The following is a 27382-nucleotide window of genomic DNA, read 5'->3' on the forward strand; positions in this document are numbered from 1 at the left end:
GATTTTTTTAGGACCTTTATGATAAGGTATTTATAACTAAGACCAGTAAGCACTAAACTATTGATAAAGTTTGGCATAACTTGTGATATGTAAAATATTCCACATAAGTATTGTTTTACATTACACTACATTGCTTTTACATTAGTTATTCTGTATGTGTACATGTGTGGAGATCACAGGACGGTTCTCAGGAGCTGGTTTCTCTCTTCCACCATCAGAGTTCTGGGACCTGGCTCAGGTTTGCTGACAAGCACCTTGTGTGCTGAGCCATCGAGACAGACCGCTTTACACTTTCAGAACAGTGTCTACAAAGTCCTCTAAGTTTCTAGTAAAAAAATATAGAAAGGATTTCATTTGTAGATCCCTATCTCAATTTTCTAGGGACCTGCCAGTATACAGAACAATAAAGTAGCTGTTAAACTTAAATAACTTTAAATACTCCAAGAGTATAAAAGGTCTAGATCGCCTTTTGATACATTCAGGTTCAGCAGAAACAAAGCAATGACCGGAGAGTCTGTTCCAAGATCTGATCTGTTGGGAGCAGTATCAATTGTCCTCCTGGGATGCAGCTGTCACCTTCAAATTTCCCTTCACCTAGACCAGCAGTTCTCAACCTACAGGTAGAGATATCAGATGTCAGGTCCTGAAGCAGGAATATTCTCAGTCTGAGAGCTATTAGGAGGCCAGAGCTCCCAGAAGACACTGAGACAGTCTGTAGGAATCAAGGGTAGAGAGGTAACAGGCACAGATCACAGAAAGTCATGGTGAGGGTTTTGCTTGACTTTTATATGAATGAGAAGAGATGTCACTGGGAGGCCCTGGACAGTGAAGTGACAGGGTCTAAGCTGTGCTTTATCTAAATCACGGTAACTTCCAGGTAGAAGGGGAAAATCTAAACAACACTAGAGTTAATGCAGGGAGGTTTGCACAGTGAGAAAGTTCAGATGGGATTTGATGAAGGGACCAACACTTGCTATTACAGAGGAAGGCCCGTGGGAGGGCTCTGCAGGTCAACAGGCTCTGCCTGCTGTGTAAGCTTGACAGTCTGAGTTTGATCCCTGGAACCCATGCAGGTGAGAGGTTGTCCATGGGGTTGTCCCCAGACCTCCATATATATATATGGTGGCATGCCCTTCATATCCCCTCATACACATATATGCCATAATAAAATTAATTCAAAATATTTAAATGGAAAAAGTATTTGAACATGTACAAACCATAATGAGAAAACTACAAACATTTGTCAAAATGTTTACAACTGATGAATGTAGGCGAAAGGCAAAAGGTGATGGACTGGGAATTACTAAAACGAATGAAACCACTTCCACCCCTCTCCAGCTGTGTCTCCTGGGAAGTGACAGGGTCTTCTGCATTCTGCACAGAGGTGATGGCCTCAGCTGATTCTAGTGGCTCTAATGCACGAGCATCCTTTGCAGCCAGCTACTCGGCAGGGACTTCACAAGCAGTCTCTGCACTGGCGACAGTGAGGACACAGCTGTGTGGCAGAGTAGCCGTAGGCTTTTACTGTGCACCTACCAAACACTGCATCACATGCTCATGTTCATTAACGCAGTTCATCTCCCACCAACTTTCTCATGATAAAGAAGCCAAAGCCACACAGCTCAGCAAAAGCCTCTCTGCTCACTGAGCTCCCTCCGAGCATGCAGACTGTGGGACGTGGAGGAACGGCAATTAGAGGGCTAGGACACTGTGTGCTTCTGGGAAAGGGGCAGAGTTTTTCAGTGAAATAGAAGTGGATAATCTTTAGGTCCAGTCAATATTATTATTGTCTTTCAGACTCAAATGGGGCTTTTCTTTCCCTCCTGATTTGCCCCTGCCCAAGGTGACCTGCCATAGAAAAGGACCTTCTTAATTCTAATGCAACCGTGGCTTAAGGATAGAAACTACATAAAAAGATGTCTGCCTTGCTATTTCCATTTTTATCTTAAATATTCTTTCCCCAACATTTTACTGAACTTCTTCAGCGGAGTTCAGATCACAGGAAAACCAATAACCACATACTTTCACCCCTGATCTGGCAATGACTGTCACGATGTCACATCCACTTTCTCTCCAGCAAACTACTTCCAGGGCTGCGGGGCTCGTTTCAAATATCTCTACATGTGTGCCTCCATCACTCAGGAACAAGGAGTCTCCTATATAACCCAGAACCCAATCATCTTTAGGAAAAAATGAGGCTTGGGGCTTGAGAGAGGCTCTGAGGTGAAGCGTGGCTTCAAGTACTGCTACGCATGATGATCACAATGTTCTGCAACTCCAGCTTCAGGGGAATCCAACACTTTCTTCTGGTCTCTAAGAGCTTGTGTGCGCGCGCGCCCTCACCCCCACCCACCCACCCACACACTTCAAAAAAACTTTTAAAAATGATGCTTTACTACAACAGTATTTAAATGCAGCCTATATCCAAACTTCTTCAGGTTATTTTAAACACGAATGCATCCCATCTGATAGCAAATTCTAGTACTAGTGTTGAGGAACGCAATGAGAGCAAATGGCAGTAAGGAGGATCAAACAGCTGTGAACACTTCTTACAAACTCAGTCCACTGCGCGAATGTAACAAAGGCTGGGCGCCAAGGGAGGGCTGCCTGGATGAGGTGGTCTTCAATGATGGCAAGTCAGTAACGCTCTAGAGGCCAGGTGCGGGCCATGCTTCCTTACAGTCATATAGCAGACAATATAAATCTGTAAAAACATACAACTTGGTGCCTTGGAACAGAACATATTTTACTTAAAAATATTATGACTGCTTACTGCAACAGTTGAAACAGAAGTAAACGAGAGGAAAAGCTAAGGCTAAGGCTGTACTTCAGTTTGGCAGAGTGCTGGCTCAGTCAGCCCTGGACTTGATCCCTCGCACCGAATGCTGGCTCAGTCAGCCCTGGACTTGATCCCTTGCACAGAATGCTGGCTTAGCCCTGGACTTGGTCCCTCACACCACATAAACAGTGCATGTTGGTTCATGACGGGAATCACGTCACTTGAGTTGAGGAGGTGGGGGATCAGAAATTCAAGGCATCTTGAGCTACACAGCTAGGACATAAGAAACACCATCTCAAAAAAAAAAAAAAAGGGGAAAACAAACAAAATTCTTTCTCTAGTCCCAAGTACCAATTATTTTCATTTTAACTGCAAATAAAAGGCAGATCACAAATATTTAAATTTTTCCCAAGTGATCTCATTTGTGAGAAGGCTTTCCACTGCTGTCCTGAAGGCCTCCTCTCTCCACATTCTCCCCATTCAACACATCCCACCTCCCAATCTTCAGAAGATTCTGTTTCCAGAAGTAAAGTTGCACTCTGGGTATTGCAGTGTCGCTAGGTAGCTGAGTGCCTACAGTTATCCCCAGACTCACAAGACAACAAGAACAGCAACACCCCACCCCAGTGCAAGACAACAACAACAGCAACAGCCCCCAGCAAAGGCATTCTCAGTGACAATGGCTTCTAGTCCACATCTCGCCTGCCTCTTTCCAGCTGTCATATCCCAGCCGTGTCTTCACAGCCTAGTCCCTGGCTGTGAGTGCTCATTTTTCTTTTAAAACTCTTTAAAATTGACACATGTGGGTGTTTTGCCTGCATGATTTATGTCTGTACACCTCTTGTGTGTTTGATGCCTGCAGGGGCCAGAGGGTGTTGGGATTCCCTGGAACTGGAGTTTCAGACAGTTGTGAGCTACCCTGTGGATGCTGGGAATTCAACCAAGTCCTCTGGGAGAGCAGCCAGTGTTTTTAGCTGTTCCAGCACCCGCTCACCCTGAACCTCCCTTCAGAAGCTGCCTTCTTTTCTCTGTTGCTGACTGGGCCAAGTTGACTGCTGAACCTTAGACTTGTCCACTCTACAGCACAAAACCCCACACTTGTGTCTACGTACTTATTTCTCCCATTTCACCATGGCTCTCCTTAGAACATGCCTTACGAAATCTTTGTTCCTTCAGCGGCTAGCAGAACTCTTGGCATCCTGTTGGAGCTTACTAAACTCTTGCCATATTGATTCCTCCTTAGCCTTAGCTGAGTCACCGAATAAAGGTGTTGGCTACTGTCCAAACGACAAATCATCCAGGTCACAGTGTGTCCACCTCCCAGAAGAGGCCAGGCTTTCTACCGGCCATGCGTTTAGGGTCAACAATGGGTGGAGGGGTCAGTCAGGGAGAAGCGGATTTTAGATGCCTCCAGACACTGGCGGCAGCGCTGGTGAGGATGCGAACGCTGGATGGGGTCTTACCTGGTGGAGGAAGAGGGGCAGAGCTCTGGAGTCCATCTGCTCCACCTCGCCTCGGATCAGCGAGAAGAGCGGCTGCAGCGCTGGTGCTGGAGTTTTGGGGGGTTCATTTGCGTTCACTCTGGCAGCCTCTTCACCAACAGCCTGCAGCTCTGCATTCACTGTCTGCATTAAAGGTACGGCAGCTCCTACTGGACAGGAAGGAAATGACTACATCAGGCTAGACCCTGTCATGGAGGAATGTTTTTAAACTATTACTCCCACGGATGAGAAAACGTTCAAGTAAACTAACCACATGGGGGAAAAAAAACCAGAAACCATAAACGACTGTCCTCCTCCAGTGAGCGATTTGTGCTTTGCTGTTGCTAGGAGCCCTGATGGAGCCATTTCCGCAGACCTAGAACTGAGTATCAGTGAGAAGGGGCTGAGGAGACATGGAGCTCGGTTAGTCAAAGGTTTGCTTTACAAGCATGAAAACCCAAGTCAATGCCCAGAAGTCACATAAAAAAAAGTCGGGCATGGTACACGCTGGTAATCCCCCTGCTGGAGAGACAGGTGGACTCCTGAAGGCTTGCTGGCCAGCCAGCCTACCCCTTGACGAGGTTCAACCTAGTAAGAGATTGTTTAAGGAAAAAAAGTGGTGGTATCTGAGGGCTAACATTTAATATTGTCCTCCAGCCTCAAGATGGACACACACACACACAAAATCGTGAACTTCAGAGATGTATAACCCACACCTCTATTTTACCCCTTGAGACAATGTTCCCTACTCAGGCAGAGCCCAAGGGCAAAGAGCTTTGGACAAGGAAGGAGCCAGGACCCCGTTACTATATTATTTTTCAGGTGACCTTAGGTTAGAATATTACTCACTGTAAATGGAGATAAGGTTTCCACTCTCTCCTAGATCTGAACAACTAAAACAGTCAAGATCCTCACAGAGATTCTGAGGATTAAGAAACGCACGGAGTGCTAGGCTTGGTGGCACACATCTGTAATCCCATCAGTTGGCAAGTAGAAGTTGCAAGGTCTGAGGATCCATGCCGTCTTGAGCTACACAAGGAGTTTGAAGCCAGACTGGGCTACAGCAGAATCTGTCTCAAAAGAACAATCATACTGGAGAGCTAGATATAGGAAAATACCTGAGGCTTGCTGGCCTCCCAATCTAGCCAACCAGCCTTGGGTTCAACGAGAGACTGTCATAGTTAGGGTTACCATTGCTGTGATAGAACACCATGATCAAAAGCAAGCTGCAGAGGAAAGGCTTATTTGACTTATGCTTCCATGTCACAGTTCATCAGTGAAGGAAACCAGGACAGGAACTAAATCAGGCAGGAACCTAAAGGCAGGAGTTGATGTAGAGACTACAGAGGGGTGCTTCTTATTAGTTTGCTCTTCATGACTTACTCAGCCTGCTTTCTTATAGAACCTGGGACCACCAGTTGAGGGGTGGCACCACCCACAATAGGCTGGACCTTCCCACATCAATCACTAATTTAGAAAATATCCCACAGTCTTGTCTATGGTCCCACCTTATGGAGGGATTTTCTCAATTGGGGTTCCCTTCTCTCTGATGACTCTAGCTTGTATCAAGTTGGCATAAAAGAAACCTGCACAGAAAGAAACCCAGTCTCAAAATCTCTCTATGTTTCTCTCTCCCTATATATAATATAAAATAATAAGGTGGACAGCAACTGAGGAAGATACTGACATAGATAACAGACCTCAACAAATACACATTCATGCAAAAAAAAAAAACAACCAATAACATTTGTTTAAAAGAAAGAAATATAAGGCAGTGGGTGTTAATGGTGTAAGGCCTAAGACTCCATCCTTTGCACAGAAAAAAAAAGGAGAAGGAAGGAGGAGAATTTAAATGCCATTGTTCAGACAAGTGTGAACAATTGTTTTAAAACCCGAAAATGAGGCTATCCTTCCCCAACCCAATGAAGTGCTCTCCAGTTCCCTTATATCAAACATGGAAGGTTTCCTGGCAGGAAAACAGACTTCTGCAGGAAGAGTTAGTTCCACAGCATTTCCACATACTGGGTTTTTGTTTTCAGTTCTGCCAAAAGTTTTCAACAGAGGTCTACTATGGCTTACAAAATCATGCTACTAAACAAGAACATACTTTATCTAAGGGACATATAAAGGAGACATTAATATTCTAACTACATGGAGTTATACTTAAAATATGCCCTTAATGGCTTCATGCCATCAATAGGACAAAGAATTCATATTAGAAAACTATCTGCCAGGCGTGGTGGCACATGCCTTTAATAATACCAGCAGAGGAGGCACAGGCAGGGGGATCTCTGTGAGTTCCAGGACAGCCAGGGCTGTTACACAGAGAAACTCTGTCTTGAAAACTGAGAGAGAGAGAGAGAGAGAGAGAGAGAGAGAGAGAGAAAGAGAGGTCAAACTATCTGTTGCCTTGGAAGCCAGGCAGCCTGCTTACAACCCTTGATTCCTGTACTTCTGTCAAGTTACTTAAACTCCGATTCCCTAGCTTTGTCTTGATTTCTCTGCAGCGCAGGGGAGATAGCATCTACCTTCTAAGATGATGTGAGCACTAAATGAGCTGGTAAGAACTGCGGGACAACATGGGGTGTGCTCCACTCGCATGGTCATTTAACAGACGGGTTTACCTCTGAGACTGGCTCCTTCTTTTCTTTTTTCTTTTTTTAAGAAAATATTTGCAGGCAAAGGCTACTAAAGGCTAATATAACATCCCCAACGTTGCAGCGAATAACAGAAATGGTGACAACTATGCCGGAAGTCAGACAGGGTGGCACTCTCCAGTGGCCTCAGCATTTCGAGGAGGCAGGAGGGGCAGTTCAAGGTCATCCTTTACTACATAGGAAATTTAAATCCACCCTGGGCTACATGAGAGATGTTTCCCCCAAAAAAGCAAAATACAAAAATAACAAACAAAACCAGACACATAAAGAGTCACACGGAAGAGTTAAACCGTTCAATGTTCAACACCGTTAGTTTGAACACAAGTGGATTCCCCATATAGCAACATGTGATTGCCTTCCAGCTTGGCTTCTTCTGCTTAGTCAGGACTCAAGTTTCCTTTGCGTCTTCCCATAGCTTCAGATTTCATTTCTTCTCAGTGCTGCATAATCCTTCAAGAGCTTGTTTTATCAGGGAAACAGTTACAGAGAGAAGCACTGGCATAGTTGCAGACTTACGGACTAACACAATGAGCCTCTACTGTACTACCTGACTATAATAGCTACTGAGTTTTCTCACTGCAATATGGAAGCTCGCGGTTATCCATGTGTCTTTCAATGTAATTTTGATATTGCTACTTTTAATGATGCCCTAGGAGTCTTATAAATGCTTTGCTTTTAGTAGATTAATTATGCTTCGTGAATTACCACTAAATTTCTTTGTGGTACATAAAAATTTTCTGGTGAAAACACATTTCTAGTTAAGCAAGAAAATCAAAACACTAACTGCCACTGCAATTTCCCTTTCACTATAACGTCCCATTCAGTATAAATAAACCTCTGTGCTGCTGTGCATGGATCCAGACGCTGAGAGACGAGAAACTCTATTTACCTTCTTCTGCAAAACCACGTGCGTTTTAGTTAAAATACCCACCAAGCAACTCGGGGATGCTATTTATACATTTTGCAGCTGACAGGCAGATCCATAAGCCCTAATTTAACTTAACACCTGTCAACTTTATTAAGCTCCGACACAGAGACTACAGTTCAACATTTGTCTGTTAACGTTTCATGGAGCATTTATACTTGATTTTAGCAGAATTCTAAGAAACCACTGTAGTCAATTAAAAAAAATTATTTGTAACAATTTTGGGGCAGAGATTGGGCAGCTTATCTTGACTGAGTTTATTCAGTTCTGTGTCTCATCCAGCTTAAAGCCTCAGCCTAATGGGTGTCAAGAGACACCCCGCAGAACCCCGATATCCTCTAACAGCCTTTGTTTTCAAATGCCTGGGTTGCACCATGGTACCATGCCCCTTCTGTAATCTGCCATCTGTGAACACAGCCGAGATGTGGCTGTTTGGCTCCAGGCTGGGGGAACAGTGTGACTGGATCATGGCAGAAACCATGAGCGTGAAACATTATCATGGACAAATGAGACCTCAAGGAAGCCAGCAATGACAGGGTAGACAGCGGTGGTGGGATTCCGAGAATTAGGGTTTCAAAAGCAAAACGGCAGAAGTGGCAGTCCACTCTCCCTTTTATCTAACCTGCCTTTGTTACCCGAAGGGCTGTCTTTGTTTACCTCATTAGGAACCCCTCCAGAGCAGAAAGTCAAATGGTCACAAAATGACATCCAAAGCCATAGAGGAAAAGCCAGGAATAAAGTCGTCTCTGCCCCCCCCCCCCCCCCCCCGGAGAAACCAGGCCGTTTGAGAGTGCCTGTGTAATTGGCAAACTACAAAGCCACCCCCAGGTGTTGGGAAAGATAAATACTTAGAGAGACTGAGGAGACCTTGGCTTTCACCTCAATGAACTCCATGGTTCCTGCATGGAGTAGGGAGTGAAAGCTGAGGCAGAACCACAAACAGCTTGTTAGAGGAGAGTCTAGAGCCAAGCTGTACAGCCCTGAAGAGGAACCCCAGCTAACCAAACTATGAAGTGCCACCCTCTGCTTCCCAGAGTCATTGCCATCACAGAGCTCACCAGGTCCTTTCAGTAATCAAAATCTCAGAGTGTACAAAGAAACAGCGCAGAATGGCCTGTGTAAGGAGGGACATCAAATGGCGGAGAGCATCCGGAGGAAGACTACACGTCAGATCTAGCGAAGAATTTAACAATCTCCAAAATGCTCAAAAATTTAAGGAAGTTATGAACAAAACATGAAGGGAAAAAACAAGAGAGAACTCAAAGGGAGACTGTGAAAGAGACAAGGGAATTAGCGCTACTGCACATCCACGCTATGTTTGGGTCATGAGTTTAGAAATAGGCAGTAGTGAAGACTAAGCGCATTAAGAATATAATTAATGCCACTGAATGAACAGAACCATTTGGGCAATGAGTGGTTAGCAGAGCAAATTTATGTTTGCAGCAATAAAAATAGTAAAAGAAAAAGAATACTCCCAGTTCCATGATTTTGCTATGATTCTCTGAGCCACTGTGGAATTTACTCTTCACACTGCTGCACCCAAAAATGCTGTGTCCATCTTGGCCATGATCTTGCAGACTGATCAGGTGGAAGCATAAACATGAGGTCTAACTTCTAACAGACGTGAAAACAGAGGAGAGTGCTCTCCATCGAAATACTGTAGTCACTGCCTAAACACACTGAAGTAGTCTCAGCACTAGGAAGATAATCCGAAACAGTCTTCCGGCCTGACCCGGGTCAAAGGGATGTATATGTAATTAGGGCATAATTACCACCCGCTCCAAGGCTGGGTCTCCTCCCATGCCCTCAGGCCACAGCCTGTGCTGTCACAGGGAACCAGGCACCAGCAGGGTTGTGGTGAAGAGGTTGGGCTGAGGTCATGTTATCCTATTAACACGATAATAAAGTAATTAATGATAAAGAATAAAGGAGATGACACATATGGTGTTCCCAGGCACCGGAGCTGTCACCAGGCCTTATTTTAGGTAGCATCTTTTGTTACTGTTGGTTTTGAAACAGGATCTCACCAGGGAGCTTAAACTCATGGGGGACCCCCTTGCCTGCTTCTCCTAAGTGCTGGGATTGCAGGCATGAACCACTGTGCCAGCTTTAGGTGAAAATCTAAACATGACTGTCCACATTTAGGACTGTTTTGAAGGACATCTCTCATCTGCTAAATTCTCTGTTTATGAGCTGCCATCCCAGCAGACACTGGATGGCTGCACGTACACCGCCAAAAGAACCCTCTCAGTCTTCGCTGGTAGCTGTCGCAAAGGGCCTTTTCCTGAGCAAAAGTTCAAGCCTTTTTATGGCTTGTTTGCTTTGCAGAGCACTTAAAGAGAATGGGCTCTAATTAAAATCTTCAACAGGTCATGCTGTGCTGCAGCCTGGGTCTACCTTAGTATACTTCCTTTAGCTAGGCTAATCTTGAACTTAAAAGATATTTTTTCCTTCCAAATACAGGGCTCCTTACATCGGACACATCATCCTGAACTCAGTGTTTAGTGGATTTGAGAAAGAATTTCACAAAATGAACATTATGAAGACTCGAAGGGGATTTAGCATTTAGCAAATGCATGCAGATGAGAGCGCTCTCGTGGCCTGGTCTCTAAATCCTTAACCCTGCGGGGGTGGGGGTGGGGTTTAAAGCAGGTGCCCCTCCCCCCACAGCTGTACCCTCCCCATCCCCAATGCTCCCTAGGCTTCCCTCCAGTTTTGTCACTTTCTAGAGCTTGCTGCAGGCAGTTTTCATTCCATATTCATGGCACAATTAGCACACACAAATATTGCCAGGAATTAGACTCTAAATTATGTAGAACATGCCAATTAGCACCAATGTTGGGAATCTCTAATTTTCCTCTTAGACGTTTGATTAGCTGTTCAATACTCCAACAGGTCTTATTAAACCTAAAAATATGCAAGGGGCTTGCTTTGCCCAAGCATGCAACTAGTTATGCAAATTCCCAAGCCTTAAATTAATAAGTTCTTTAAGTCCTTGTCCACAAACAACTCAGGTGCCAAAGTTTCATGCGAAATTAAAACAGAGTTTTTCAAATCTGGCACGTTTCAAATCTGGTTAATATCAAAATGGCTAAGTTCCACCATGTTATCAAGCCCATTCCAAGAAAACTAAACTCATCAGCTGCCAAATACAAAATGTTTCAAGGTTCTCTAGGATACATAAAGGTGAACAAGACGCTTAAAATTTAATGACCTTATACGGAAGTATATAATCAGGAGGATGTAAGTAAAGGCACTCGTGAGCAAGCCTGGAGACTTGAGCTCAATCCCCAGACCCCTCGTAAAGGTGGAAGGCGAGACCGAGCCACGAAGCCCTCTGATTTCCATATGGGCACTGTCTGCACCTGTAATAAGTGAACTTTAAAAGATAAACGAACTTCCTAGATGAGCAATTCTTTGTAGAAGAAGGGAGAGAGACTAATTCCCCAAGGAAACAAACTGAAAAATCTCTTAAAATGATTCTCTGTTTTAGTCTATAATTCTCTGAAAGCTCCTGACAATGGATTATCTTTGGAATAACAAAATCAAATGAGAACGGAAGATTTAGAAAGCCGGGAGTTAAGTCTGAAGAAAAGCAAAGAGAAACACATATAACAGCACTCTACACAGTCTAGAGGAATGTGTTACACTGGACTGTAACAGCACTCTACAGTCTAGAGGAATGTGTTACATTGGACTGTAACAGCACTCTACAGTCTAGAGGAATGTGTTACATTGGACTGTAACAGCACTCTACAGTCTAGAGGAATGTGTTACATTGGACTGTAACAGCACTCTACAGTCTAGAGGAAATGTGTTACATTGGACTGTAACGGCACTCTACAGTCTAGAGGAATGTGTTACACTGGACTGTAACAGCACTTTACAGTCTAGAGGAAATGTGTCCTTTAGTAGGAATCCTTACATTTGTGGGGCTGCGGGCTATATCCTGTTTCTTCAAATCACTAACCCACCCAGGCACTGCCTCCATATTCTTTTCTAAAATAGTTTTACTGAAATGTAATTTACATGGCTTACAATTCATCTGTTCAAATATAGAATTCAACAGCTTTACTATCTCCACAGTGTTGTCTACTGTGGAGAGTCCGTATTTGCGGCTTCTCTCATTAAGCATAACCAATGCTTTCAATATTCATCCTGTGGCTTGTATCAGGGCTTCATTTTCAGTGCCAAGCGGTATTCTGTTGTACGTATGTACCTTGATTTGTGTGGCTCTTTCCAATGTTCACTCTGTGCTTTTTTCCCTCCTTTCTCCCTCCCTCCCTCCCTCCCTCCCTCCCTCCCTCCCTCCCTCCCTCCCTCCCTCCCACTCTCCCTCCCTCCCTTCCTTTTTTACAATTAGAGTCAAGTATGCGGAATAACCATTAAAAAAAAAACAACACAGACAAGAAACTTTTAATCAAATGTGTTTTGACCTATTACCTGGAAGCAATTATCTTAAACAAATGAAAACCAGACATTATCTTTTTGTAGAGATCATGATTCAGTAAAGCCTGAAGTAAAGGAAGGGAAACAAAGGAGACACTTATAAAACACTGTAGCACTGCGCGCTCACTGCTGGCGCCCAGGGACTGAGAACGGGCACGGTCGGCCACACCTGCGGCAATCTCAGCAGTTGGGAAGAACAGTCAGGTGGATGACCTTGAGTGTGAGGTCAATCTGAGCCGTGAGTAGTCTGGGAGTCTGGGACAGCACTCTCTCCTTCGCTCTGGGTTACTCTGACATCCTTCATCCTCATCCCCCCATTCTAGCTCAGCTTAGATGTCAGTTCCTCCTGGAAGCTTCCACAGCTCTCCCTGGACACTTCAGTCCACCGCTAAGGCATGCTCTCGGGAGTGCCTCTGCTAGACTGCCCCTGTTTGTTACTTAGCTCTCTCACCCAAACATAAGAAAATGAAAGGCAGGTTCATCAGCAGCTGAGGGGCGCACAAATACAAACACCTGCTGACTAAGCAGTCCTCTGTGGTTCTATAAATTAATGTAACGACAATATTTACAAAGTACAAGACTTTGTTGCTATGTAAAGCATTATCATTGTGCCTTAGTTAAAACATTTTCAGGGGTTGCAGAATAAAGTCTCCCCAAAATGATTATGTCCTGATTCCATGAATCTGTACACTCCCTCATGTTACACAGAGAACGGAAGCAGCAGGTGGATGTAAGGCTGCTCATCAGTTGTCTCTGAACAGGGAGGTTGCTCTGGATCACCTTGTGGGACCTGTGGGACCATGGGGGCCCTTAAATAACCTAAGACGTGGGCAGCAGAGCTGAGGCAGCATGTGCGAGGCCTCTACAAGCCATCGCTGGCTGGAAAGATGGAGGAAGACAGCAACACACTGGGGGAGAAGCCGGAAGAACGTAGTAGCTGACAGCCCCACTTTAGCCCAGAGGGCAAGGGCAGACCTCTCATTCTTTCTTCTTTCTTTCTCTCACTTTAGCCCAGAGGGCAAGGGCAGACCTCTCACTCTTTCTTCTTTCTTTCTCTCCTTCCTTCTCTTCCTTCCTTTCTCTTTACTTCCTTCTTTTTTCCTTTCTTCCTCTTTCTGAGACAAGGCTGATGATGAGTAAAATGGTTGTCACACAAGACAAGCATGAGGACCAGAATGTGGATCCCCAGAACCCACACGTGACTTGAGTAGACACATGGCTTTGGTGGCCAGTTAGAAAAGTTCTTCTCTAGCCAAAGTCAGACATAGAAGATGCAACTGGGAGTCCATATCTTATGGCATCATTAGTTGTTATTTTAGACGTCAGTAACATGCCAGTGTGTACCTTTTACCTAACACTAAACATAGGACAAGGTCCCAGGTTTAATTCTCAGTACCACCAAAAAAAAAAAAGAAAGAAAGAAAGAAAAAAGAGAGTGAGAGAAAAACTCCAGGACTTAAGAGAAGCACAGACAAAAGAGCTAAGGCAGACTCACAGTCAGATTTCTTTCTTTCTTTTTTTTTTTTTTTTTTTTTTAGATTCAACGCAATCCCCATCAAAATTCTTCACAGGTCTGGAGAAGACAATAATAAACTTTATATGGAAAAACAAAAAACCCAGGATAGCCAAAACAATCTTATACAATAAAGGATCGTCTGGAGGCATTACCATCCCTGACTTCAAATTCTATTACAGAGCCACAGTATTGAAAACAGCTTGGTATTGGCATAAAAACAGAGAAGTCGACCAATGGAATCAAATAGAAGACCCGAACTTTAACCCACAAACCTATGAACACCTGATTTTCGATAAAGGAACTAAAAGTATACAATGGAAAAAAGAGAGCATCTTCAACAAATTGTGCTGGCAAAACTGGATGTCAATCTGTAGAAGAATGAAAATAGATCCATATCTCTCACCACGCACAAAACTCAAGTCCAAATGGATTAAAGACCTCCATATCAGTCCAAACACACTGAACCTGATAGAAGAGAAAGTGGGAAGTACTCTACAACACATGGGCACAGGAGAACACTTCCTATGTATAACCCCAGCAGCACAGACATTAAGGGCAACATTGAATAAATGGGACCTCCTGAGACTGAGAAGCTTCTGTAAAGCAAAGGACACTGTCACTAAGACAAAAAGGGAACCCACCGACTGGGAGAAGATCTTCACCAACCCTGCAACAGACAAAGGTCTGATCTCCAAAATATATAAAGAACTCAAGAAACTAGACCGTAAAAGGCTAATCAACCCAATTATAAAATGGGGCACTGAGCTGAACAGAGAATTCTCAACAGAATTAGTTCAAATGGCCAAAAGACACTTAAGGTCATGCTCAACTTCCTTAGCGATCAGGGAAATGCAAATCAAGACAACTTTAAGATACCATCTTACACCTGTCATAATGGTTAAAATAAAAAACACCAATGATAGCCTTTGATGGAGAGGTTGTGGAGAAAGTTGTACACTCATCCATTGCTGGTGGGAATGCAAACTTGTGCAACCACTTTGGAAAGCAGTGTGGTGGTTTCTCGGAAATTCGGGATCAACCTAACTCAGATTTACTTCTTAATCATGAACTCCCTAAGAGATATCACTCAAAGAACGTTCTGTGACACAGCAAGCACTTGTCTTCTGGCTGCTCGCTACACAGACTATTGTCCCGAGGACAATGCCGCAGGATGTGCAGTGACAGCTTCCTTATAGATAAGCAGAGACAAGGAACTGAGAGGTAGCACCAGGCAGCGCACAGCTTCAAACCCAGAGCTCTCCTAGCTCCGGCCTGACTGCAGTGCGGATCCTTCCCAGTTTTTGTCTCCCCCAGCTTCCAGCCCTTCTGGTCTTGGACCAGCTGATACATTGTGAAGGGCAAAAGTAAAGCCAGATAAGGTGCTGCATGCGGCATCTCCATTTAGAAGAGGCTTCCTTCCGCAGTCTCTACCTCTGCTTCTGGCTGTTTCCTGAGCTGTTTTGCCTAATGTGTAGACACCATGGTGACGAGGGCTGAGTAAACACCAAATGCTGTTATGGCAATCTTTAGACACTTAATCTGAACTTGTCTGCTAAGTCATATGAAATTTATGAGCCATTGATCGCCAGGGGCTGAGGAACAGGAGACATGGGGAGTGACTGCTAATGGGTGTATAGTTTCTTTTACAGGGTCCAATACTGATGATGGCTGCACAGTTCTGTGGCTATAATTAAACCACTGTGCCGTATGCTTTAAAAGGCAAACTTTGTGGCTTGTTAATTATATCTCCGTTTTAACAACTTGCTATTATAAAGAAACCAGACGTTAACAAATGTTGGCGAAGAGACAGAAACTGCATCTCTCCCCTGTTTTGTGGAAATATAAACTGGTGGAGCCACATTGGAGAACAGTTCGCCACTCAAACAGAACGCTACCTGTCATGCAGAACCACCTCCCATTGATCAGAGAGAAATAAAAACATGGTCATAGAGGCATCACAGTAGACAAAAGTGTAATAACCAGCATGCCCACCAGTGCAGACATGAATGCCTGAGAAATGTGCTCTGTTTATCCATGCAATGGAGCATTTTGGCCATAAAAAGGAAGGGGGTGTAAATATATATTACAACCTGAGTGAACCAGAGAAACGTATCATATGAAAGAAACCAGCAAGAAAGAGCATCTCCTGTATGATTCCACTGATAACAGTATGTCCAGAGAGGACAAAGCTATAGAGAATAAATAAATAAATTAGCAATTGCCTACAAGTGGGATGGCCCTAAGAAAATGACTGCTAACAGGTATGGGGTTTATTGAGGTTTCTGGCTAGCTCTATAGTCAGCTGATCTGGAACTCATTATGTAACCAAGGCTGGCAGCTCTACTTCTGGCTCCCAAATGCTAGGATTAGAGGTATGAGCCACCATGCCCAGATAGGCTTCAGTTCTTAAAGGCAGCACTCTGTCTCTCAGACTGGAGAGACAGAGTCGGTATACCTTGACTTTTATTTACACAATAAATCAATTTAATGCATACAGCACTGTGTATAGCATATGTTTACCATCAGCTCTTTTGCAAAAAATATATTCATACTCCCTAACCAAAATTATATGTTTTAAGTTAACACGGAAAAAACAAAGGAACATGAATAGTCAAGTTATGAGTTATCTTTACTAGAGCCAAATTATGAGTTATTTCATTAAATAAGGAACAATTAACAGGCACATGTGTGTACAGGTATAGATGTGCAGCTCTGTACACACAGAGGTTGATAGGCCAGAAGTTAAGGCTGGGTACTCTCCTCAATCAGTCTCCACTTTATCTACCAAGGTAGGGTCTCTCACTGAACCCAGAGCTTGCCAACAGCTGGTCTGTACAGCCAGCTTGTCCAGGAATCCTTTTTCTACCTACCTAATAACACAGGGGTACATGCAGCCCTCCAGACCAGCCCAATATTATGTGGGTGCCAAGAAGCTGAACGCTGGGGGCTGGAGAGATGGCTCAGTGGTTAAGAGCAATGGCAGCTCTTCCAGAGGATCTGAGTTCAATTCCCAGCACCCATATGGCAGCTCACAACTGTCTGTAACTACAGTTCCAGGGGATTCGACATGCTCATACAACATACATGCAGGCAAAAAAAGAAAAAGAAAAAAAGAAAAAACAGTGCACATAAAATAAAAAAATAAAAATTTAAAGAAGAAAACAATGAAAAATAAAGCAATCTGAATGCTGGCTCTTGTGTTTGTTCAGCAAGGACTTCATCTACCGAGCCACCCCATCTAGAGCTCATATCTATGGAGCTCAGCCCCACAGATTTATAGTTTACTCCAAATTTTAAAACTACAAATGAAACCCAGGATACGGAGTAACTACATTTCTTAGCAGCCAAAGGAAAAGAGAGCAGAAGGGAGGAGGAGACACTTGCTTAATTCACTAGGCCTCTTGCAAACACTGCTGGCCTGGGTACAGGGGGTTCCAGTAAGGACTTCCAACCGATAGCATGCCAGCACTGTCATGTTCCTGACAAAACAAAACAACAACCAAACAACAAAAACCCAACCAACCAACCAAACAAGCAAATAATAATAGGCCCCCAAACCACCAGTGGTTTCCCACGAGTACCTGGTGAGTCAGACAAGAAACTCCACAGCTGGACTCTTACCTGCCAAACTATATTCTGAAGAAAAATCTGAATTACTTTGTGACCAAAGATATGCAGATATCAAAACCAGGTACCTCACTCAACACTGGTACAAGACATGTGTTGGTATAGGTTCATGGATACTGCTCACCTACAGGGCGAGGCAGAAAGAGCCCATCTGAAGTTAGACAAGCACAGAACATCACAGGCCAGAGACCAAGGCCACGGTGATGGAGAAGGAAAGTTTTAGGGCAGCAGACAACCATGGGCTTTATAAGGGAAGTAGACTAAATCGCCACGATTCAGCTACAGACTGTGACCTTGTAAAGACGCACACAGTGGGGCTACAGATGCTGCTGCAAACAAGACTGAAAGAACAAGAACAAGTAGAAATGTCGATTTTTGTTAAAGGACAGTAAGATAACTCGAAGGCCTTACCTGGAGGTACGTTCTTAGGAGTGCCTCTTTTGGCTCTTGGGCTTCTTTTCCCAGGTGTTTTTTTGTCCTGTGCCAAGGAAGACTGGCCATCTTTGGGCCCTTCATACGGAGTGTGTTCTGCAGTCTCACCGGGGGCTACCTCGCAGCCGGACAGGCAGCTTTCATTATTGTTGAGACTGTCCTGGTCAAACACCGCGGCTCTTCCCATTTCGCTGCCACTGCCGGTCAGAGCCGCAGGCCCGTCCCCGTCAAGCTGATTCTCATTTTCATCTGCGACAGAAGGCAAGGGTGTCACTCTCCTTTCCACGCTGCCACCCGGATGACATCCATCTTGCGGTCCTATCTGAAGACTGGATGCAGGAGTGTCGCTGTCATCCATTAGCGCATCTTTTGTGGAACTGTTTAAAGTTTCATCAAAGTCCTTCCATGCCTACAAAGACAAAAGAATAAAGGCTGCTTCATTCTGTGGCCTCTGGGGACGCACGCGGTTTAGTTTCCTGCTTCTTTTCATTTCACTGATGTCAGGGAAGGAGTGAGCTCCATTCCTCCCTCGACACCTGCAGCCTCATCCGAGTCTCACCAGCTCTGCATGTCAGTACACTGGCTCTCCCAGCCGCTCATGCACAGGATGTCCCACTGAACCAGAGTACAAAGGCTGCCTGCACGCTGTGCTTCCTAGGTGTTCTAGTTGGCTCTCACCGTGCATGGCTGGGGCTGCTGACTTGAGGAAAGAAAGTCCTGGCTATGCAGGTTGTCTGCTAACACCAATCACTCACGCTATCCCTGGACATGGGCCAGGAAAGTAGGGGCCAGTGGTGCAAGTCTTTGGCTAAACAGCAGCAACATTTACAAATGAAAACAAGGCAAGCCATATTGTTTATTTATTTACTTTCTAGAAAGGCGCATGGAAGAAGATTCACCTCAGGTATTTTCTCAACTGGTTCACTACACTTTCTTTTACTTTCCGAGAACAAGCACTGGGCCCTCCGAGGCAAACCTTACAATTTCCAACAAAATCATTTTAAACGATCACGATTTCAAAAGAGAGGGCAGTAATAATTAACTCCAGGCTATTTAATGTGCAGCTTTAGGGACACGGTTAACGGTCCTAAGGACTTGGGAGGTTGAGGCAGGAGAATGGTTTGACCCTAGGGATCTGAGGTCAGCCTGAACATGAGAACAGGCCTCAAAACACAAGCCAAAGAGATGACAAAAGATCAAAAGCCAGTTAGTCATCAGCCAGCCTTTATCTTATCATTCAAAGGTACATTTTGAGGGAAAGTATGCCAGCCAGATTACTTATGCTTGCTTAGCATTATTTCTGGGTTTGAGCCAACTATTCCAACAATTCTGAAAGAAAAAAAATCCCCCACCCCTTAGGTAATAGTACCTTAAAAAAAATCTAAATAGGTAAGCAGAATTCTTACTCATTAAAAAATGCATAAATAGGTGCTGGAGAGATACTTCCGGGGTTAAGAGCATTCACTGCTCTTGCAGAGGACCCAGGTTCAATCCCTGGCACCCACAAGGAAGCTCATGAATATCTGTATCCCCAGTTCTAGGAGATCCAGTGCTCTCTCCGGGCCTTTGCAGGCACCAGGCACAGCTAGGATGCACACCCGTGCAGGCACCAGGCACAGCTAGGATGCACACCCGTGCAGGCACCAGGCACAGCTAGGATGCACACCCATGCAGGGAACACATACATAAGATCGAAGCGATCACACATAAGATCGAAGCGATCACAATAGAGCCGGTTGGTGGCACACAGCTTTAATCCTAGCACTTGGGACGCAGTGGCAGGTGGATCACTATGAGTTCAAGGCCAGCCTGGTCCACAAAGTGAGTTCCAAGACAGCCAGGACTGTGACACAGAGAAACCCTGTCTCGAAAAAACCAAAATAAATAAGTATATAAATAAACAAAATCTAAAAGAAAAACAAACAAAAAGTATGCAAATAAAGTACATTTCTCTTTAAAATACATAAGCAAAGTCAGGCAGTGGTGGCACATACCTTCAATCCCAGCATTTGGGAGGGAGAGGCAAGTGGGTCGTAAGTTTGAGGTCAGCTTGGTCTACAAAGAGAGTTCCAGGACGGCCAAGACTTCACACAAAGAAACACAGTTTATAAAAAAATAAAACTAACAACAACAACAACAAAACCCATAAAAACAAAAATCCAAACGAAACCAAAGCAACTACAACAAAACATAAACAAGGGCTGAGGATGCAGTGCAGTTGGTAGAGTGCTCGCCTAGAAGGTGAGAAGCCCTGTTCGGATTCCTGACCTATAGACTGGACAGAGCAGCACATCCCAGTCATCCCAGTACTTGGGAGGCAGAGGGAGGCAAATCAGAAATTTACGTCCTTCTCAGCTATGGAGCAAGTCAGAGGCCAGACTGGATTCGCGAAACCCATCTCAAAAATATATATACACATATATATCATCTACATAAACATATATATCATATATATGCACACAAAGGTCTACAATATTAATCCTATACAAATGTATTTCATATTTGCAACATATTTTGTGACTGAGATGTATTATTTCATATATAAGGGCATTCTTAGAAAACATAAATGTCTAAATCTGGCTGGTTTCATTTTCCCTAAAATATGCACAGCAGGTCTCTACTGAATCTACTTCTGCTGGGTTTTTATTCTTTGTTTTGTTTTGTCTTATGAGACAGGATTTCTCTGCATAGCCTTGGCTGTCCTGGAACTCACAGAGAGCTGATTGCCTCTGCCTCCTGAGTGCTGGGATTAAAGGCGTGTGCCTCTATACCTGAACTTCTAGTTCTACTTTGAGTAGCCTGAGCTGCTTTCTAGTTAAGAATATCAGCAGGTACTGTAGCAAGTTTATAGTTTGAGCACAGGATCTTATCTTCTAACTGTATGAGACCCAAGGGGACCTAAGAGAAGAAACAGAGCAGCTGAGGGAGCCCTTACTGTGGCAGCCACTTCACATGTCTGACCTCTGATCTTCAAAGCAAGGCTACACCAGAAGTATTCACCTTGTGTTTGAAATGGAGAAATAAAATATTAAGGTCATAATCCTGGAACAGAGCAGAGTTGGACCTGAAACTCTGTCTTCCTGGTTCAGGTCCTATGGAGTTCAATACAATGGCTGTGGACAGAGGCACACCTAGGTTCAAATTGCATCCTTGACATTTTATAAGTCATGTGGGAAACAGTAGGTGAGTTACCTAGCAACCACACTCCCTTTTCTCATCTGTATGACTGTAGGACTGTAGAGAACCTGTCTTAAAGGGTTGCGATTTCTTCTGTTCTTGGTGATGCCAGGGATTAAACCCAGGACTCTCATAAGTGAATGTATCACTGATAAGCTACATACTTCCAGCCATTTTTCACTTTACACACTTAGTGTCTCTGTGTGTGCACATGCATACACACCTGACTGCCTATTTCTCTATATGAGCTGTGTGTGCCACAACACATATATGAAGGTCAGAGAATAACTTGTAGGCATTGGCTCTCTCCTTCTACCATGTGGGTCCTGGGTAGTGAGCTCCGGTTGTCAGGCTTGGCTGAAGCACTTTTATCCACTCATTGTTCCACTCCTAATGTTCTTGAATTTTCATCTGAGACATGATATTGCCATGTTGCCCAGGCAGACTTCAGATTTGCTATGTAGTCCTGGCTGGCCTTGAACTCGTGATGCTAATGCTCAGCCTTCTGGCATGTTATCTATGACACCTGAAAAAAGGTCATTTGTGACGTTTAGGTAACAGGAAAAGGCACTTCAGAGGGTCCTTGGTCCACACAGCAGATATTTAGTAAATGCCACTTCCCAAGCAGACTCACGAGCATCACACACTGGTGGTTGACTCAAGGGATGCTCGACCTTACTGTATATACAGAAATGACCAGGCTCTGGATGATAAACAATGCTAACTGGCTTCACTATAGGATACTGGGGTATCAATTTATGATGGAGGATTCATTCTCATTCAGTCCCCATAGTCCTTACACATCTCTTCTGAATGTCCTGTTTCAGATGACTAAGGCATTTAGAAGCTAGTGGTTGGAACTACTTGGTAAGGGCCGGGGAGATAGTGCAGTGGGTAAAATGCTTGCCTTCCAAACATGAGGACGTGAATTGATTCCTAAAACCCAAATTTTAAAAGCCAGGAATACTGCTAGGTATGGTGGCATACATCTTTAATCGCAGCACTGGGGAGGCAGACGCTGGCAGATCTCAGAGTGTAAGGCCAGCCAGGGCTACATAGTGAACCCTTGTTTCAAACTAATAACCAAAAAGAAAGAAAGAAAAAAAAGTCATGTGTGGTTGCAAGTATTTCTAATTCCCACTGTGGGAGGCGGGAGGCAGAAGCAAGCAGATCATCCAGGCTCACTGGCCAGCTAACCTAGCCCGTCCAGCAAGTACATGTATGTCTATATGTAAAGGTACACAGCTCCTAAGGAATATTTTGAGGTCTGGCCTCCACATGCATGCATGAGCACACAAATACATACACACAAGAATCCCGGGCAAGCTGGGCACGATGCACACACTGGTAATCCCAACATGAGAAAGACAGAGGTAGGAGGATCAGCCCTTGGGGGACAGCCCAGCTACATGAGACCCTGTCTCAAAATCAAACGACTCCTTGGTAAGTACAAGTTTATATGTATTTGAAGCTTTGCTACACACCAGGCTCCAACTTAGAAGTATTCCTACAACAGACTCAATTTTCACAGTCACCCAGCAGATGGTCACTTCAAGTCCTGTTACACAGTTGAAGAAGAGACTCTTAACCATAGTGTTCTGAGGACAATGAAACTAAAAAGACATTTCACCCAGTGTCTCTACCCACCACCCACCCCAAGACAGAGACATGCGTCCAATGACCAAGTTCAAGTTTTTTTGAGATGCTTTTCTCCTCTATGGAAAATGCTGCATCACTGAATGAATGGTTTCCCAGGAATAAATGGTTTCCTCTTCCTTCTGTTGAGAGCCTTTCTGGGTGGTCTTGGGGGAAGTCCACACCATCTAAATGAAAGAGCCACTCCCAGAAACAGCAGCACTCCTTTCCTTGGGCCTCACAACATCCCTCCTACTCTTTCGTGGCCACACAATTAGTTTAACTAATTTTAAAAGGAAAGCCTTCAAACTGTTTTCCTAACACTAGGTCTCTTGCTCTTTCTAAGGTTTTATTTTTCTAATTTTATTTTTGTGAGACACCTAATAATCCATCATGGCCTGGCTCAAAAGCCACTTAACTCCAGTTTGCCTGGCTGATTTCTCTGTCCTCAAAGACTCCCATATAAGGCGCTCCTCTCCAGCACTGTGCCAGTCAGAGTCCTCCCTGAGTATCATTCTGCACCAGAGTCCTCCCCGAGTATCGCCCTGCACCAGAGGTAAAGGGACCCAATACACAGTGTTTGGCACTTGTTTTAATTCTTCTTTTTTAGGGGAGAGGGGTGGTTTCCAAAACAAGGTTTCTTTATATAACTGTCCTAGCTGTCCTGGAACTCACTCTGTAGACCAGGCTGCGCCACCACCACCTGGCACCTGTCTGAATTCTTTTTTTTTTTATTATTTATTTATTTATTTATTTATTATGTATATAATATCCTGTGTGCCTGCAGGCCAGAAGAGGGCACCAGACCCCATTACAGATGGTTGTGAGCCATCATGTGGTTGCTGGGAATTGAACTCAGGACCTTTGGAAGAGCAGGCAATGCTCTTAACCTCTGAGCCATCTCTCCAGCCCAGCCTGTCTGAATTCTTACTGCCTTGCAATTAGAATGCTTTAATTTGAACAATGGGCTAAGCTGTCAGTGGAATTCTAATCATTAGCAAACTCTGCCAGTTTTGGAATTAAACAAAACTTCAGTAAAACATCTCTGGTTCTTTCAAAGCTTGTGTTTTAAGGAGCAGTGTCAACTGCTCTGGGTCTTGGGATTTTGCTTATAATGACAACTACCAATTCTTTTGCCTTTAAGTTACATTAAAATTTTTTCATTTAACGGTAGCTGAAGGGCCATTTTCAATTGGAAAAATTCATTTACATTTGTGGTAAACTTTATTTTGATGAGAAGTTACACTAGTATTTTACTACTAATGAGAAAAATTAGATGAGCATCATTTTAAAATTAATGTGTTTAAAATAAAGTACAGGCCGGGCGGTGGTGGCGCACGCCTTTAATCCCAGCACTCGGGAGGCAGAGGCAGGCGGATCTCTGGGAGTTTGAGGCCAGCCTGGTCTACAGGAGCTAGTTCCGGGACAGGCACCAAAAGCTACAGAGAAACCCTGTCTCGAAAAACAAAAACAAAAACAAAAATAAAATAAAGTACAGAGGAAATGTATATAATATATCAGGCTTTGTTTTGGATGAAATCCGCCCCCATCCTTAAAGATTTTGTGCTATAACTTTTAAAGCCATACAAATAAGAGTGTTAAACTGTGGACTTAAAATAGGTGTGTAAATATTTTCACTTTTTTGTTTACTTTATCTTTTCTCTAATTTCTTTTTTTTTAATTTTTATTGAGCTATATATTTTTCTTCATTCCCCTCCCTTTATACCCCCTCTCTTTCTACCCTCTCCCATGATCCCTAAACTCCCAATTTACTCAGGACATCTTGTCTTTTTCTACTTGGAAAATAAAAGTGTAACAACCACAAAAACAAAACAAAAAACCTGGGTTAACACTGCGATTGACGTGGGGCCATCAGGACAGTGAGTCTGCGTTCAAACTTACTTCACCCGCACACAGGGCTGTTCTATAAGAGCCCCTATGCCAACGACAATTCTCTCCAGAGCGCCAGTAACGCTGAGTCCTGGCTACCACACGGACACTAGCATATTGCCTTTTAAAAGCATGACAGTTAAGTCTGCCCGTTTCCAGACTCTTGTGGCAGAATAGCATTCCAAATATGTACACGGCGTGAGTCATCTGACACGTTGACTATCCAGCTGAAGACTTTCAAGCAAATATATATATATTCAAGGAAGTCCTATACAAAACATGAAAGCCAGAAAACCTTAAGGAAGAAATATCAAACAAACAAACATTCTAAATCAACAGTCTAAGAAGGAAATCTTTACTTTGTTAAAAGCGCAAACTTAATCGCATATAAACTTTTAATTCATTTTTACATTTGACTAGATGTAGTGATATTAAACATTAGGTGTTATGAAAGTGAGGAACAACGAACGCACAGGGATAGTTAAGTGCTGGTGACTCCCTTAGAGAAACACTTAAGGAGACTGCAAATGCCACACTTTAATCCATTCAAACCAGACTGAAATACTCTAACTTCCACACACCAAGTTTCATCATAAGAAATAGGTTGGCTGGGTGGTGGTGGCACACATCTTTAAGTCCAGCATTCGGGAGGCAGAGGCAGGCTGATCTCTGTGGGTTCCAGATGGTCTGTTCTACAGAGTGAGTTCTAGTACACAGAGAAATACTGTCTCAAAAAATAATAAAAAAAATCATAAATAAATAAATAAAATAAAGGCTGGCTTCTAAGTCTGAATTTGTCAATTTACAGGCAGGTCAAGAGTTGGAGACAGTGAGTCAAGGAGCTGCCCTACTACCCACAAGTCCAGATCTGCCCATCCCTCACCAGCTCAAGAAGGAATGCTCCTCCTCCACGCTATTTCACAATGGTTACTTATATGGTCACTCTACCACCCTCTCATCAGAGACTCCAGCACACACCTGTACCCAAAAGTCTCAAGCCACAAGCGTGGAGTACTCTAGCGCACACCTGTACCCGAAAGTCTCAAGCCACAAGCGTGGAGCACTCTGACATGCTCTGTACTGCGTTTCATACCGTGTCATTTAGTTTCTGCTCAGGCTTGTTTTCTTTCTTGGGGTTTTGTTTTTTGTTGTTTTTTTTTTTTGAGACAAGGTCTCAGTATAGTAGCCTGGGATGGCCTGGAATACACTCTGTAGCTCAGGCTACTCTCAAACTCAAGATCTTTAGTCTGAAGGCTGAAATTACAGCATGTTCTACCATACTCAGTTTATTTCAAATAGTCTTCAAATGCAGGACAAAATTTCAATTTCACGCTGGGCAATGGTGGTCCACGCATTTAATCCTAGGATTTGGGAGGCAGAGGCAGGTAGATCTTAGAGGCCAGCACAGAGTGAGTTCCAGGACAGCCAAGGCGACACAGAGAAAACCTGTCTCAAAAAAAAACAAGACAAAACAAAACACAGTTTCACATTTTAGTAATGAGTGTTCACTGAAGCACTGTGCCAGCAGGAAGTTTCTAGAAGTGAAAAGTATCTCAGCCTGAGGGCTGACTGAAACATCGAAGACTGGTTTCTAAAAGAATGTAGAACATAGGAAACTTAGATAATGCCTCTTAAAATGAAATTATCATAACTTTGACTCATTGCTAGCAGGACTAGAATTGGGTGCTGTGAAATATTCCTTTTTATACTATAAATATATGTCTCTGTGATTGGTTTAGTAAAGAAGCTGACTGGCCAATAGCTGGACAGCAAAGGTTATGTAGGAGAAGCAGACTAAGGATGCTGGGAAAAAGAAGGGTGGGGTCAGGAGTCACAAGGAGAAGCAGAGGGAGCATGACATACTGGAGGACGGGTAAAGCCATGAACTGCGTGGCAACACCTACATTAATGGAAATGGGTTAATTTAAGTCATAAGAGCTACTTAGTAATAACTCTGAGCTATTGGTTGACCATTTATAATTAATATTAAGTCTCTGCAGTTACTTGTGAGTGGGCTGGCAAGACAGAAAAGTCTACCTACAGGGTGACGCCACTATGGAAATTAGGATGTGGTTTATCAAAAAACTAAAAACAAACTAGGTATTATGGCATTTACCTAAGACCCCAGCATTCAGTAGGGAAAGGTACAAGGGTCAGTCAAGGCTATGTGACACCCTGTCTTAAATAAGACAACAAAAACCCACTTAAAAATAGAAGTACTAAATGACCTAACTATACGTTCCCTGGGTATATCCTTCAAGGACTCTACCACAGAGATATTTTGCACACTTGTGCTTACTGCTACGCTACTCACAACAGCTAAGAAATGGAACCAGCACCTCATTCCATCAACAGATGAATGAATGAGAAAAAAAAATGTGGCACACATACCCAAAGGAATTTTTCAAAAAAGAATGAGAACATGACATTTGCAGAAAAGTGGATAGAACTAGAAAGTATGTTAAGTAAAAAAAGAAAAAGAAAAAACAAGTACTGTCTGTTTTCTCTCATACCAGGATCCTAGATTTCAATGTGTGTGTAGATGCACACATGGAGTATGAAGGCCAGGAGTTGATGCTGGGACTTTTCCTCAGAAGCTTTCACTTATTTTTTAAGAGAGTTTTCTCACTGAACCTAAGCTCGTTGGTTTGTCTAGACTAGACTAGATGGCCAGCAAGTCCCAGGGGATCCACCTGTTCCCATCTCCCCATTGCTGGGATTACAAGTGTGTGCTACCATGCTCAGCTTCTTACAGACGTTCTGGGGATTCCAACTCGGGTCCTCAGCATTTTACCCATGGGGCCAACATCTCAG

At 43.7% G+C, this 27382-nt stretch overlaps 1 protein-coding gene across 2 annotated transcripts in view; it reads right to left on the minus strand.

The window, feature by feature from the left end:
* The window catches only part of Cnst (consortin, connexin sorting protein), an 83725-nt gene that overhangs the window by 29258 nt on the left and 27085 nt on the right, over positions 1-27382 (minus strand). The window contains exons 2-3 of one of the 2 annotated variants that reach the window (XM_057770556.1): positions 17846-18275; positions 4243-4427 (exon numbers count right to left, since the gene is read on the minus strand). In XM_057770556.1, coding sequence (XP_057626539.1) covers positions 4243-4427; positions 17846-18224 — 564 coding nt within the window. In that variant the 5' untranslated portion in view covers positions 18225-18275. Of the gene's footprint in view, positions 1-4242; positions 4431-17845; positions 18276-27382 lie in introns of both variants that reach the window. The other variant, XM_057770555.1, reaches the window with a different exon arrangement.

This window comes from Chionomys nivalis, chromosome 5, assembly GCF_950005125.1.
Source record: "Chionomys nivalis chromosome 5, mChiNiv1.1, whole genome shotgun sequence".
Lineage (NCBI taxonomy): Eukaryota > Metazoa > Chordata > Mammalia > Rodentia > Cricetidae > Chionomys > Chionomys nivalis.